This window comes from Lissotriton helveticus, chromosome 6, assembly GCF_964261635.1.
Source record: "Lissotriton helveticus chromosome 6, aLisHel1.1, whole genome shotgun sequence".
In the NCBI taxonomy this organism is placed as follows: domain Eukaryota; kingdom Metazoa; phylum Chordata; class Amphibia; order Caudata; family Salamandridae; genus Lissotriton; species Lissotriton helveticus.
In genome coordinates this window covers 709,539,421-709,553,587 of record NC_136067.1, presented here as the reverse complement: position 1 = coordinate 709,553,587, position 14,167 = coordinate 709,539,421, and the positions used below count along the sequence as shown (strand labels likewise).

General features: G+C 44.2%; 1 protein-coding gene across 1 annotated transcript in view; it reads right to left on the bottom strand.

Moving 5' to 3' along the window:
* The window catches only part of CFAP206 (cilia and flagella associated protein 206), a 603,144-nt gene that overhangs the window by 459,675 nt on the left and 129,302 nt on the right, over positions 1-14,167 (bottom strand). The window contains exon 4 of the mRNA XM_078648188.1: positions 13,977-14,067. Within this exon, the coding sequence (XP_078504314.1) occupies positions 13,977-14,067 (91 nt within the window). The remainder of the gene's footprint in view (positions 1-13,976; positions 14,068-14,167) is intronic.

Below are 14,167 nucleotides of genomic sequence, written 5' to 3'. Positions count from 1 at the left end.
ATGGTTTGGGAGTGGTCATTACTAACTCCACAGCTTCATAATGGCTTTACTGAAACCTGGGAAGTTTGTAGCAAACTTCTTTTCACCATAAACCCACACAGATGCCAGTGTGGGATCTAATGTAAAATGCACTCTGAGGGCATCTTAGACATGCCCCCAGAAAAACGACCAGCCCTGGTGTGGTTCCTGAATGGCTGCCTGCCATTTGCCACCGCTGGGTTTCTGGACCTCTAGGTTGAGAGCCTTCGCTCTCTGGGTGCAGAAACAAAACCCATGTGGGCAGAGATGCCATGCCTCCTTCACCAAGATGGGCTGGGTCAACAAAGGGACAGCTCCATTTCTGAAACCCACCTTAGGCGGGAGTATCGGCAGCAAAACCAAGCTAGGAGGAGAGGTGTGCCCACCTTTGCCAACCCCACCCCTCAAGTGGAGAAGGCGAGGTAAAGAACACATCTCAGTCCCCTCCAGCTTGAAGATGAGGGCACCCTGCCAAATAGAGAGAGGCTCATGCCCCTCTCACACGGAAGAGTGGCATAACAGGGGTGTACTCACCCCAAGAAAGGGACTTATTGGTCCCGACCTGCAATCCCCTGTAAACGCCCCTAACATTAGTGTTTAGGGGCAACCCTGAACCATGCCTCCTCAGATTCGAGGAATAAAGAAGAAGGACCAAAGAGGTGTGCTGACCCAGGACAAAGAAAACACCAACAGCTTTGACCCCAGCCCTACCGGTCCTTCCCAACTATGACCTTCCTAAAGCAGAAACCCCGGTGTGTCCAGCAGCCAGCAGTCCCCAGAGCCCGGAGGACCTGCCTTGTACTCATCTTAAAGACTCTGTCTCCCGTGAGCACCGAGGTTGCTCAACCAAGACTTCAAACCCAGAACCCAGATCCAGGCCGCTCCACAGTTCTGCACCACTCTGCATCCGATGCCCACGGCCCGAGTTCGAGTTGCCCAACACCATGAGGAGGTCTCTCCAGCGATCCTGACCTGGTATCTGGTGATCCCGACCTACCTCAAGGTTCAAGCCGACGCCTGCAGCCTGAACATGAAGTGTCCCACCTGACAGCAACCGGAGCTGGTAAGAAGATCTGATGCCAAAAGACACCCTTGCACCCGACACCCCAGTGCCTTGGGTGGCCCAACTAACAGTGTCCAGGCATCCCCCAAGAACACAACTTACCTCTCCAGCCGGTGGTCGCCTTCAGGAAGCCTCCCCGACTGAGCCTGCAGCATCTTTTTCAAACCAAAGCTCTCCATTGCAAATCACAGACTCCCGATGTCTTCTTGGCACTCTACATCTGGCTGCCTCCGTGTTGCTGGTGGCACAGCTCCTGAGCTAATTATTATCCCCTCCTGTGCTGGTCTTAACCCCAGGAGCTTTTCTCCTACACCCGAGTGACCTGCTCGTAAGCAGACCCTGACCAAAGACCGACTTAGCCCCATTGGCTAACAGTGGGCCCCTGCACTCTGCAACCGGCCGCCCCATTGCTGCTGGGGGTGTGATTTGAGTGCCTAACTGAACCTTGGGGAACCTTGGTTTTAACTCCCAAAAACTATTCTTGCGGGTTGTTTACTTACCTGCAAACCGATAACCCTTTTTCCCCATAGGAACCAATCTTATGAATTTGTGTTCCCAAAAACGTCTGTGTTGAACTGTTTGTGTGAATGCAAAGTAACTGAATTTCAAACCAAAAAGAGTCTTACTTACCTTTGCATTGTAGGATACATGGGGTGATATCTAGGCATATCACCCCCAGTAGTCAATGTAATCCAAAAGTAATTTAAAGTATTCCAAAGTAATCTCAATGTATTTTAAACTGTTTTAAAAGCAAATACAAACCTGTAACAATTGCAATTTCATACACAGCTGCATTTCCTTGTAAAGGTTTGCATTTGAAAGTATATTTCACTTACCTGTGCCATGTCCTGCTTGGTTCTAGAAATAAAACGTAAGTATACCTTTTTTATACTTACCTAATTGGTCGGGATTCTGTCTCTCAATGTGTGCAATCAGACTTGTTTGAGTGAATACAATAAATGTTCACCCTCCTGATAAGCCTAACTGCTCAACCACACTACCACAAAGAGAGCTGTTATTGATTATCTAATTTAGCCTCTTCTATTCCTCTGGGGATCCCCTGGACTCTAGGCACTTTATACCTTACTTTGGTAAAGTTGTGGATGTGGAGGTCTTTTGTGGGACCACCCAAACGTGCAGGGTCACCCTATAGTCCACGGGTCCGAAATACAAACTGAGACCAACACTGGAGCACGGTGAGAAAGGATATGTATTACAATCTCATGAGAGAGAAAGCATCAACAACAGACACCCATAGCTGCCCGAGGAGGCATTCTGCCAAGAACTTTGGTTCCACGTCTTATATACCCTTCATCCCCACATCGTGTACAGTAAAGAAAGAACACCATGATTATGCAAAAGGGGGGATGTGTACAGTAAACGATGAACACCATAATTATACAAAGGGAGACGTGTACAGTAAAACAATGAACACCATAATTATAGGTCAATCTGATAAGTTAGCAGATGGTCACTGTTGGGCCCCTGCAGGGCATAGGTGAAAAGCATGTTTATACAACAGATAGAGGTCAATCTGATAAGTCAGCAGATGGTAGTTGTTGGGCCCCTGCAGGGCATAGTCACAAGGTGAAGACGATAAGCATCGGGGAAACTCCCTGTCCGACTGATCGAACATGTGTTGGTCAGTTTGTGGTCAGGCCAGAGCACGAACAGGGTGTGTATGTCTTTGCAGGAATGAGGCAAGTCAAGAGTGAAGCCCCAGAGCATTTGTCTTTCTTTTGATAACTTTATTTCGGTCGTGGACCATAAAAGTACAGATTAAAAAAAACGGATACATGAACAAAGATAAAATACATAAAAAGTTAAAAACATTTGATTAAAAAGTTATTAAACAGTAAGTTATCTTTTTCATTTCAAAAAGCTTTATTCGATTTTTTGTATACAATCATAAAAGCATACAATTTTAAAATACATTCATAATTAAAAATAAGGTACATACATATGAAACACAGATATCTCCAAGATAAAAGAATAAACAAACATTTGCTCATCCTGTAAATATAACTTCCTACCAATAGCATACTTTACAGTGTTAATGATATCAGTTCTTCCTTTTCATCAAAAGGGAATGTGCAAAGGGTAACAATGATTAAGAAATGTTAAACGGTATTTCAGATCTATTCGGGGCGGAAATACTACAAACAAGCGGTAAACAAGATCCTCTACCCAGCCTGGTACAATCCCCAGTCGTTGGCCTAGCGGCGCAAGTATACAATGTGCTTGGATAGAAGTCATGTAGGTCCCAGATGGATATGGGACCATCCCCTTCTTTAGGTTGCCAAGTTCGAAGAAGTGGGGCAATGTTTCTGCTTCTGAATCTTATTAGTATCAGGTCACCAATAATGTTTTTCGGCAGGGGGCCCAGCCAACCTACTCTCCTCACGCTCACAATCCCACCGTCACAGTCACGGGGCAGGGGTCTATTTTTTGATAACCAAAACTGGACCTTATTTAACAGTTCATCCTGTCTCTCTATTTTACCCTTTTTTAGTTGCGGAACTCCCGAGAGGATGCTCTCAATGTTTCCAGAGACCGTCCCCACCCCGGTGTCCCACTGGCCCGTCTGGTGGCCCTAGCCCGAGGCCCCCCGCAGTCGACACTCGTGCGGGAGGTCAGGGGCCGATGGAGTGTGAGGGACACTATCTAGCTCTAGTTTCCGGGCCCTATTTGTATATTTAAGGATGCCAGATTAGGGACTTGTGTAAAGCACTGCAAAGTGCGCCTCCCAAACTAAAGGGGCAATATTTGGTTGGAGAGTCTCTCCTCCCTGTTTCGCACCAGAGCTTACTAATGCCCAAAATAGCTTGGCAACCTTTGCCAGGAGGGCACCTCTCAGATCTTCCCACCTGGCTTCCTCCCACTCTTTCTTGCCCCTGGTAATCTCCTTTTTATACGACAGTCTAATTGCCCTGATATTCACTTCGGGCCCGATGTAGGTAGGCATTTACCGGTCGGTAACGGCCGAATTCGGCCGTTACCGACCGGTAAATGCCTTTTCGAATGTAGGGGGCATGTATTTACAGATTCTGTATAGTTACCGAATCTGTATTTACCGAATCTGTAAAAATACCGAATTGGTAAATACAGACTCGGTAAAAATACCGAATCTGTAAATGCAGATGTAGGTGGCGCTTTAAACAGTGCCACAGGCCCCTCAGAATTAGTTATTTACCATGTAATACTATTGCATGGTAAATAACGAATTCAGGTGTACATGCACATCTGTGCATGTACACTTGTGCCATGTGACACACAGACATGCCCTTAGGGCATGTATGGGTGCCACATGGCACACAAGCCTGACATTGGGGTGCAACAGGGTGTCAAAGTGACACCCCGTTCCCCTGGCAGGATTCGGTATTTACCGATTCGGTAATTACCGAATCGGTATTTGCCATTGATTCCTATGGGCTTCAAGGCCCATAGGAATCAATGGCAAATACTGATTCGGTATTTACCGATTCGGTAAATACCGAATCATACAGATTCGGTAATTTAAAAAGAAAAATTACCTACATCTGCCTACTTCAAATTTACCTACTCTTAAATACCGAATCGGTATGATTCGGTATTTAAGAGTAGGTAAATCGAAATTACCTACATCGGGCCCAAAATCTTTGGATTTGATTGCCGCAAGGAGCTCCTTTTTTAATTTCTTGCAGGCATCATCAAACCAGGGATGCGTCTTCGGCACACGCCGCTTACTTACACTTACAGGGTAGAACACTTCCCCCAGCGCCACTGCTAACAGCCTGTGTATGTCTACTGCCTGCTGCCAGCAAGTCGGATCACCCATCTGAGTTATAAGAGGAATTGCGAGCGGATATATTTTTGCAAGCTGTAAAGGTGAATCTACTAAGTGAGGCCATTTGACCCTCCTTCTATTATTAGTCACCATAAGAGAGGCAGCACCATGGCGGGATTGGGGTCGGGATTTGTTAAACCAAAGGACCCGGGTTTGAAAGTTACAACCAAGGCATTGTGGTCGCTATCATGCCTTTGCACAACCCTGAATTCCTTCAGCTTATCCCAATTATTCGCTTCCACCATAAGATAGTTAATGATGGAAGTCTGACATGCCTGATTAAACGTAGCTGTGCCTGGGCGGTCGGGGTCCAGTCTCCCATTGCACGCCCGCAAGGACGTTGCAAGGGAGAAAGATTTTATTTGGAGCGCTAACGGGGTCCATGCCCTGGCCGGGGTGATATTAGACTCGGGAATATGCCAGAATGCATCTACTTCATCTTGTTCGCCCAGCTCCAGGCTACCCAGCGGCTCAAATTGGCAATTAAAATCACCGCCGAGAATTATTGCAATGGAGGGGTCTAGCGCCTGAATAAAGGAGTTGAGGGATTTGATTGTATTCGATTCTTGACCATTCCTAGATGGCCTCGAGTAGATGTTTATTAAAGCTATTTGCGGTTTACTTTGAGGTTTTAATAAAACACACTGGATATCCAGGGAATTTGTTTGCATTTGGGTCGCCTGGATACCCAGATGAGTGCCTATCCATATTGATAACCCACCCGATGGGCGACCTCTACCTGTAGACACTGCCAAGATATCCTATGTTGCAAAGGTCGAGCTAGTGCTCTCTTCCAGTGCCCAGGTCTCTTGCATCAGGCAGATGTGTGTCGCCATGAAGGCGGCCCACTCGGGAGTAAGCAATTTATTTTTAAGCCCTGCTATATTCCAGGAAACCAATTTTAGACATCCTTCAACTATTTTTCAGAACCCTTTACTTCCTTGTTCCCCTTGGATCCTCCCTGGGGGTAGATGATGAAACATTTTCCTCTATTACCCCCGCCCGTCTGTGACTAGTGACGGGGGATTTCCCTTAGATCTGAGTCAATCCACCTCTTCCAGCACACTGAACCTATTCCAATGTGGTTGTAACGGGAATAGAGGGCTGCAAGAGGACATACCCTCCCTAGTTAACCTCCCATTTGGCATTCTGTATGGTGGAAGGTAACAACCCCTATTAAGATATGCTCTTTTGGGGTGGGATGATTCCAATCTAGGAGTAGGGTAGAAGTATGAGAGATGTAATGGGCATATTTGGGTGTTTAATCTATAGTGTGGGGCATCGCAGATATACTCTACAGCAGAGGCGTCCCTGGAATTCAAAATTATGACATCTCCTGCTACTGTCTTTGGGCCCCTCCCAATCCAATCTACTCTTCTAGCCGACAGAATTTTGCCCGAAACATTTAATGGCAGGGGTCTATTTAGGCTAAGCCATTGAATACACTTGTTTTTTAACTCGGCCTCCATTTCTCTTTTCCCCTCACTTACGGATGGAACTCCTGCAAGTGCTACCACATACAGTTGGGCTTCTGGGGGTAGATTAATTGTTGGTAACTGGTAGGGAATAGCTCTTGGTGTTACATTCCTTTTTATTAGTGAGCTAGTCTTACCCCCCTTTTCGCCCTCGTTAGTCTTTAATATAACTTTGTCTCTGACAATTGTCAAATTTCCCGCTGCTTGATGGACTTGGTCCTGGGTATTGGTACCAGGCAGGGGATGGGGTAGAGCGCGTGTAGACTTTTGGGTACTTATTGAAACTCCTGCATTATTAGTCTGTGCTGTAGGTTTTTTTTCCCGACTACCCTACCTCTAGGAGCGTTTTCAGGTGTAGTCTCGCAAACAGAAAGTACAGGATTTCCCGGTGGCTTAGCTGACTCTATTGTCCCTGACCCCTTGGTGTTTACGATAGAGATGAGTTTATCAAGTTTTGACACCAAGGGTTTAAGTTGAGTGACAATAGCCCGCTCCAGGCATTCCTGTAGATCGGCCATCATTTTAGTGACCCAGCACGGTATTCCTGGTGTCGGGTATGAAGAATTAACAGTCGGGGTCACCAGGTTATGATTTGCCGGATTATTTTTGCCCGATTTTTTAGGAATATTGTCTTTCTTTTTCCTAGGGCGTGATTTGCGTGCTTCAGGCGTTTTCTCAGGAGAGGGGGAGGTCAAAATAACCATAGGCTCCTGAACATCTATAGAAGTCTCAATAGCATCTGACTACAGGGCAAATCTACACACGAAGATATCAGGTAGGAATTTGCCTCTTGAACATCAGCCATAATAGTTGAGGTGTCACCTCCCTGATTTTGGATACATAGTGTTGGTGTAATTGATAGCCTTCTCTCAGTATTCTCAATGGCAGTAGCCACTACACCAATTGTTTGTTGCAGCATCTTGTCGATTGCAGTCAAGGTGGGCAGGGGCTGGGATTCTGCTGTATGCAGCCTGGTATGTGGACGTGTGGTTGATATATTTGCTTTTTTCCCCCGATTACTCATTCTGCAGTTGGATAGAGAGCTTAATGTGTAGATACAAAGGAGGAGCACCTCAAGTTTGTCCAATAACTTACTACTACAATGCTGGCATCAAGGGATTTAGATTCCAATAACAACAGTACCTTTTGGAGTAAGGACTTATTGGTAGTAAGTTCCTAGACAAACAAAGGGGGGTGGCCCGTCCCGTCCTCCTCCGTCCCCGGACGGCCACAGACGGCCCGCCCTTTGTCCGGGCTTCGTCCGGCTCTGACCCGCGCTGCGCTCCGTGCTGCGTCACCCGTGGAATGTTCATAAAGGCCAGATGGGAGGGGGGGCGGAGCTCGCCGCAGGTGTGCTGGTGCACGGACTCCTGGTCCTGGGAGTCCCGTGCAAGCGACCCCGTGTGCCCTGGCGGTGTTTGCAGGCTCTCTGGGTGCTTTTAGCAGTTTTCCTCTGCTGGATGGCGGCACCTCCGCACACAAGACTTCCCAAACGAAGCGGGACCCGCGCGAGCGGGTCCGGCAAGAGGTTTTGATGGCCGGAGGGGAGGGGGGGCGGAGCTCGCCGCAGGTGTGCTGGTGCACAGACTCCTGGTCCTGGGAGTCCCGTGCAAGCGACCCCGTGTGCCCCGGCGGTGTTTGCAGGCTCTCTGGGTGCTTTTAGCAGTTTTCCTTTGCTGGATGGCGGCACCTCCGCACACAAGACTTCCCAAACAAAGCGGGACCCGCGCCAGCGTTTGTGATACAGAGAGAAGGTCAGTAATGAAGGGTGAAGGGCAAAATAGCAGAGCGAATGGCAAGATAACAGACATACTTTTCCACAGGGTACAAAATGGCTGAGTGAGTGTCAAGATAAAGAATACATTTTCCACAAAGTATATAAAGAGCCAGCTTCCTACACATACCATGTGGGATGAGATTGTGGGGTAAGAGATTAGTGTATAACCTGAGGAAAGAATAATAATGCATTACATGCAGATCAACTCCTTAAATTCTGTCTTGGGTATTATTGATATCGGCGCCATATAGGGTTATTCAGAAAGCAGACATTTCGTCTACAATGTAGGCAAAATCTGAGCATGTTTCTTAGCAGGTTTCTCTACCGCCAGGGGTCCAAATAGAAGTAGACCTTCTAAAATGTATTATACCCATTAATGCCTTCGGAAAGTAAGCATAACAAAGCTCAACACTACCTAAATATTAACGACTTTGTCTCTGCACTCCAATGTCTTGACAAAAGACTTACCAGCAAGATAAAAGACTCCACACTGGCAGCTTTTTGTGGCAATCCTTACATAAAAGTAAATGGAAAATGGTGTACTGGGCAGAATGGTCGGAGAAAGGGATTATTTACATTAAAGACCTCAACAATACCATCTCCTTTCCCAACTCAGAGACTTATTAATCTAGATTTTTACAGATTCCTTAGGCTCAAACTTGCCATAGAAAAGCTAAAGAAACCACACGTCGACCTTCTCTCACTTCTGCACACATTAAACCTTCAGGGAAACTCAGCCACATAGAATGATAACATATTTCATAAGGGCAATAAAAAATAATACTTACATATAGAACACATTTGTAACATTTTTTGTACCTCAGTATGCTGTACAGTATGTACATAAATGAACAGAAAAAAATTGGTGGAGGATTAGCTGTCACCTATAAAAAAAATACCAAATGCAGAACTTTGCCTTCACAGTGCAGCCAACCCTGTGAGGTGGAAGAAACCTAGATTTGTCACATCTATTGCTGAGTCCATGTTAGCTGCTGATGCCCTCTCCCCTTCAAGGATAAGTGCTTGGCTGCCTGTAGTTGTCTTCTAGTATGAGATCAACATTTGGAGATCATATCTACCTAAAACAGCCATTCAGTTTGACACAGATTGATACAGTTGCCATTGATGACAACCTCGTCCCACAGGCGACTATCTTATGAAGTTCCCTGTCCAAGAAAGAAAAGCAATGTTTTTTTACCTTCTCTAGGCTACACAGTCCATCATTGGGTGCCCATCTTGGTATGTCAGAGTGTTGTCTGGGGCTTTGTATTTTTGGTCTTGCTTCAGTATGACCGCAGCTATTGGTACCAGTATTTGCATTAACTTTAATCCTTCTTGCTAGAGTATATAATTGGTATGGCTTTAATGGAAGTCCAACCTGGGTACCTAAAATCGTGTAAGAAGCCGTCTGTATCTCTGTGTGCTGTTACAGTTAATTTGTACCACTTGAAAGCATTTTCTATCAGAACAAGGAACCTGACAATGTCATTCGGTAGCGAGTATACTGGTAGACGCATAAAATGCTTTTGTAATTATCCCACTCACTTCTTCCAGGCATTGGACCATATGGTAGCTACCCTTCTCCCACGGCATCTTAATAGTGATAATCATCTCATGTGTCCAACTGAATTCAAGTTGATGGTGGATCTGATGTACAAGAGACTATCCTCTGCTGATTTGCGAGGCTCTATCTGACGCTGTAGTACCTCAGGAGGAAGAGGAAATAAATTTAGGAGGACTGATGCAGTTGGTGTAAAGACTGGGTAGATGGCTCATTGTAGTTCTCATAGTATCCTTCAGAAGGATCACAGTGGCTTTCATAGTGGCCCAATTTTCTGATCATTCCTCTTCCCCAAGTCTTGAAAAATTAGGTTGAACTTGTGGTCATGAATTCTGAGAGTAGTGTGGTGAACTACCTTGTCCTGCCTCTGTAGTTTGGTATTTCACCTTGAGCTGGCCTTGGCTGCATGCAGGTCCAAATGTATCATATGGACCTTACTCCTCTTCCGGTGTATCTCTAGCAGCTCTGCAGGTGGCAGAGGCAGGATCTTACTAGGGGACATGTTATCTGGTTAGATTGCTAATGGACATCGTTCTTTTCCTGTCTTTGGTTCTGGCGTTGATGGAAGTTGTCTTCAAAGGGCTCATTGATGGAACTGTTGTGGAGAGTGGTATCGTCGTTGGTAGCACACTCATCTACAGACTCATTGACCATAGTTTCACCTTCCTTGTCGTTGATGGTGTGTTGATAGATGTATGTGCAGGTATCTTCATTCTGGATGACTGAAAGGTTGTCAACGATGGGGAGATTTTCAATGAGGGTTTTAGTTTTTTTGGTTGAGGGAAAGCCGGTGGTGGTATTGACGATGAAGATTTTCCTTTCTTCCTCTCTTGCACAATTGAAGGAGAGGTTTATATGCGTGACGTTTTGAGAGTCTTTTTGTGAATCTTTGCTTGTGGTTCATTTTACTTGAAGACGATGTGTGTAGAAGATTACTTTTTTTGTGTCTGATTTATCTGGAGGTGAGGGGGGGGACTTGTTATTTTCTGCTGCACAAGGGAAGCTCTTATCCAGAGAAGAGAGGGTATCAATATCCATTTCATTTTTTAAGCAGCCTCAACAATCGTCTCTCATTGTCACTGAAGGTTTTGGCAGAAACTTTTCAGCAGATCTTACAGTCTTTTATCTTATACTTTCAGGAAAGGCAACACATGCATTTCCTTTAAGGTCAGTGTAGACCCTCATTTTGTCATATGCTTCACAGACCTCAAAGAGGCTACTTTTGATGTTCTATCAATGGGCAGAAAAATATTTTGCCACATCTAATCCAGGAATATTAGTGGAGATTTCAATGCATGTATACAGGCACACATAAAGGACAGGTACTAACACACACCTTTCCCATTCAATTATCCCCAAACCAAAGAAAACGGATCTTTTAACTAACGAGTAAACAGATTTGTCTTGAGAGGGGGCAAAGCTCTGAGACCCTATTTCTATACAACATGTGGAGGAAAAATCATTAGCTTGACTTTGAGCCTTTTTCAATAGGTCAGTAGGCTATTGAGGTAACTTCGATTAAGATCTCCTAGACCAAGGAGGACTTGATGCTGCTATTAAAAAATGTCAGTGGGACTCCTATCACAACAATGAGGAATTATTAAAGCAAGTGAATCTATGAAAGGTACAATGCTGGAAAAATATTATTTACTCAAATATACTAGTACATTTAGGGTCCAATTACAATGTCAGTCTGTAAGCCTCCGACCGCTCATCAGAGGCTTACCAACAGATATGGTAAGTTTATATTATGACCATTGAATTACAATGTCGACGCTCGGAGTGTAAACTGGCAGGTCAATCCGACTCAGTTCTGACGGGCTCAAGGAGCTCGTCAACCAGTCAGAAACCGCTCATAATCCGTTAAGGAATACATTACTGCCATTGGGATTATGATGTCGGTTTCTAACAGCCTTTCCGACACGGAAAGGCTGTCGGAAAGCAACTTTGGGGACCCCTAGCAGGGACCCCATCCCTCGGAGGCCTACGGTTGTGGCCCTGGCGTGCACTTAAAGTGGCCCCCTGAAAATCCCTGCACCGTGTGGCAGGCACCATGAGGTGCTTGCCACACGGTGCAGGAATTGCCACAATTTTCCATTTCTCAATGGGAGCTTGTGATGCGAGCAGTTTCCGCCCACCGCACAAGCTCCCATAGAAAAATGGGAGTTTGCGACCTCGCCATGTGCAGTCGCATCATAATGAGGTGTGTGGAACCGCCGATCTATGGTCGGTCGATTCTCTCACAGAAACGACCACCGACCGACATCATAATGAGGCCCTTAGTTTAAAATTGAGTTTTTCTTCTTGGTTCAACAGAGCCATTATCAAATGTTGTTGGCATAATTCTGGAAAACTGCTCATAATATACATTGACAGAAATGTTTTCTGATTTTATGGTGTAATGCAGATGGGTTCAGGGTAATACTTGGTGGCGTTTTCCAGTCCCTAGCTCCAGCTTGTCAGCTGCACTACCCTTGTCCCAGCCCTGTGGTGTTTACCGTATTAGGTATGTGCTTTACACTTTTCTGTTTATTTCCGGGATTACTTGGCCCTTACTAAACCTGTCCCTTTTCAGGACTCCACCTCTGTGTCTTAGGGGAAGTTAAGTATACTATCTACCAGGATGATTTTAAGGGCTCAACCTGTGATCAGGAAGGCACGTTTTCAAACATATCACACGTCTGCTTAAAATAAATTGCAATTGTTTATAGAAATTTTTATATTCAGACCGACACAGAACCAGAAAAGAAAACCACCAAATCAGCCAGATCTTTTTGACTAATCTACCAGTTGATTTAAAAATTAGAATCTGTAATACATTTTATTTAGGCACCTCTGGTTACAAGTTCTGTTAAGGGCCAGAGCCATTAGCCCCTTGCTGGGGTCCAATTTAGGAATCAAGAGCTCAGACGTCAACAGGCAGTCACACAAACGCACTAGCCAGGAGAAATCAGCATAGATCAATTAATCAGAAGACAAAGATCACGTATAAAAGCCCTCCATAGACCTCAAGACTAAAGACTCGTCTTTGGCTTGAGCGATATTGATCTACTGTTTGTACCGATTCCTTTATACAACCTGTGATATAAAACTAGGTATTTATTTATTTATATTCACAAATCAAATTATGCAATAGAGACCTCTTCAAATATTCCATTGGGAAGCAACATTTTGAACAAACTTGCAACAATTGTATAGTGTGCATATAGCCTGACCTTGGTTCTTTGGATACTATCCATCGTTAGTCTGAACATAGTATACTTGGTAAAATAAGAGGCCGAAACATGTGGCTACATTACGTTTTAAATTAATTTTGTCTGAAAACAATGGTGGACTATGTTGGAGTAGAATGGCCTACCCATCTTTGAAGTCTTTGTGCAGGTATGAAACTCACTAAGAACTATTCACCCCTACAGTCTATAGGAAGTGTCCACTTCACTTGCTGTATCAAAATATCTCATTTTGGGAATTACAAATTTAGCAATAAAGAGGTGTGACTTGCTACAACAAAATCTGAAAATGGCTGTAATTTTCCAAAGCAACCTATCAGCTTTGGTTCATTCAGAAATGTAAAAGAATTGATTAATTTCATTCTCTAGTTCTACTAACATTTTCATAGTTCAAAAGCAACCGATACTTGGCATGTATGTCTGCTATATAAATCATGTCTATACTTGCTATACTACGCATGTCTGAGCTTGTATGGTGTCTGGCATCCATATTGAGTTCAGTTTGCAAGGCCTTTATACTACATAGTTCCATGAACTATTTATTATGTTGTATATTTTGTGTATTTGTAAGATAAATATTTTGATCAACACTGATCAATCTTCTACAGCAATGTTTGCATATTTAATTGCTGTGTACTATAGTAAACACTTTAAAAGAAGAAAAAATCACAACCTTACCTCTACAATTTTTTCAATATTTTGTGTACAAGCTCTGATTGTATGTTATTTTTACTTTCAAAGAATTGCTATTTCCAAATCTATTGTCGTTAGAATTGTGCACAAACAAACATAATAGGTCTCTATTTCTGAGGTTTACAGACATTATCTGGCCAGGCTACCATCTGACAACCATTTGAATTCGTTCAACTCTTAAATGCCTTCCTTCATCAACTTCGAAAATCACTGATGTAAAAACGTAAATATACACAGCACATGCTTTATGATACAAGTGATTTAAACAGTAGTGTGCAGCACTATTAATTCTATTCCTGAAGGCACATAAATAAGATGCACAGATATTATTACCTCGATCTGTGTAATTCATATCAAAGTAAACTTGCATCTTTATTGTGTCGAGGGATGGACTTATCGTATCGAGCAGTCTGTCCTCGCAGAGCTATAAAAGAAATACAAAAAAACTGTTAATCACATTTTAAAGAAAAGTAAATCCATACTCATTAGATGATACAACTTTTCTCCATTCCAGTTCCTATAGC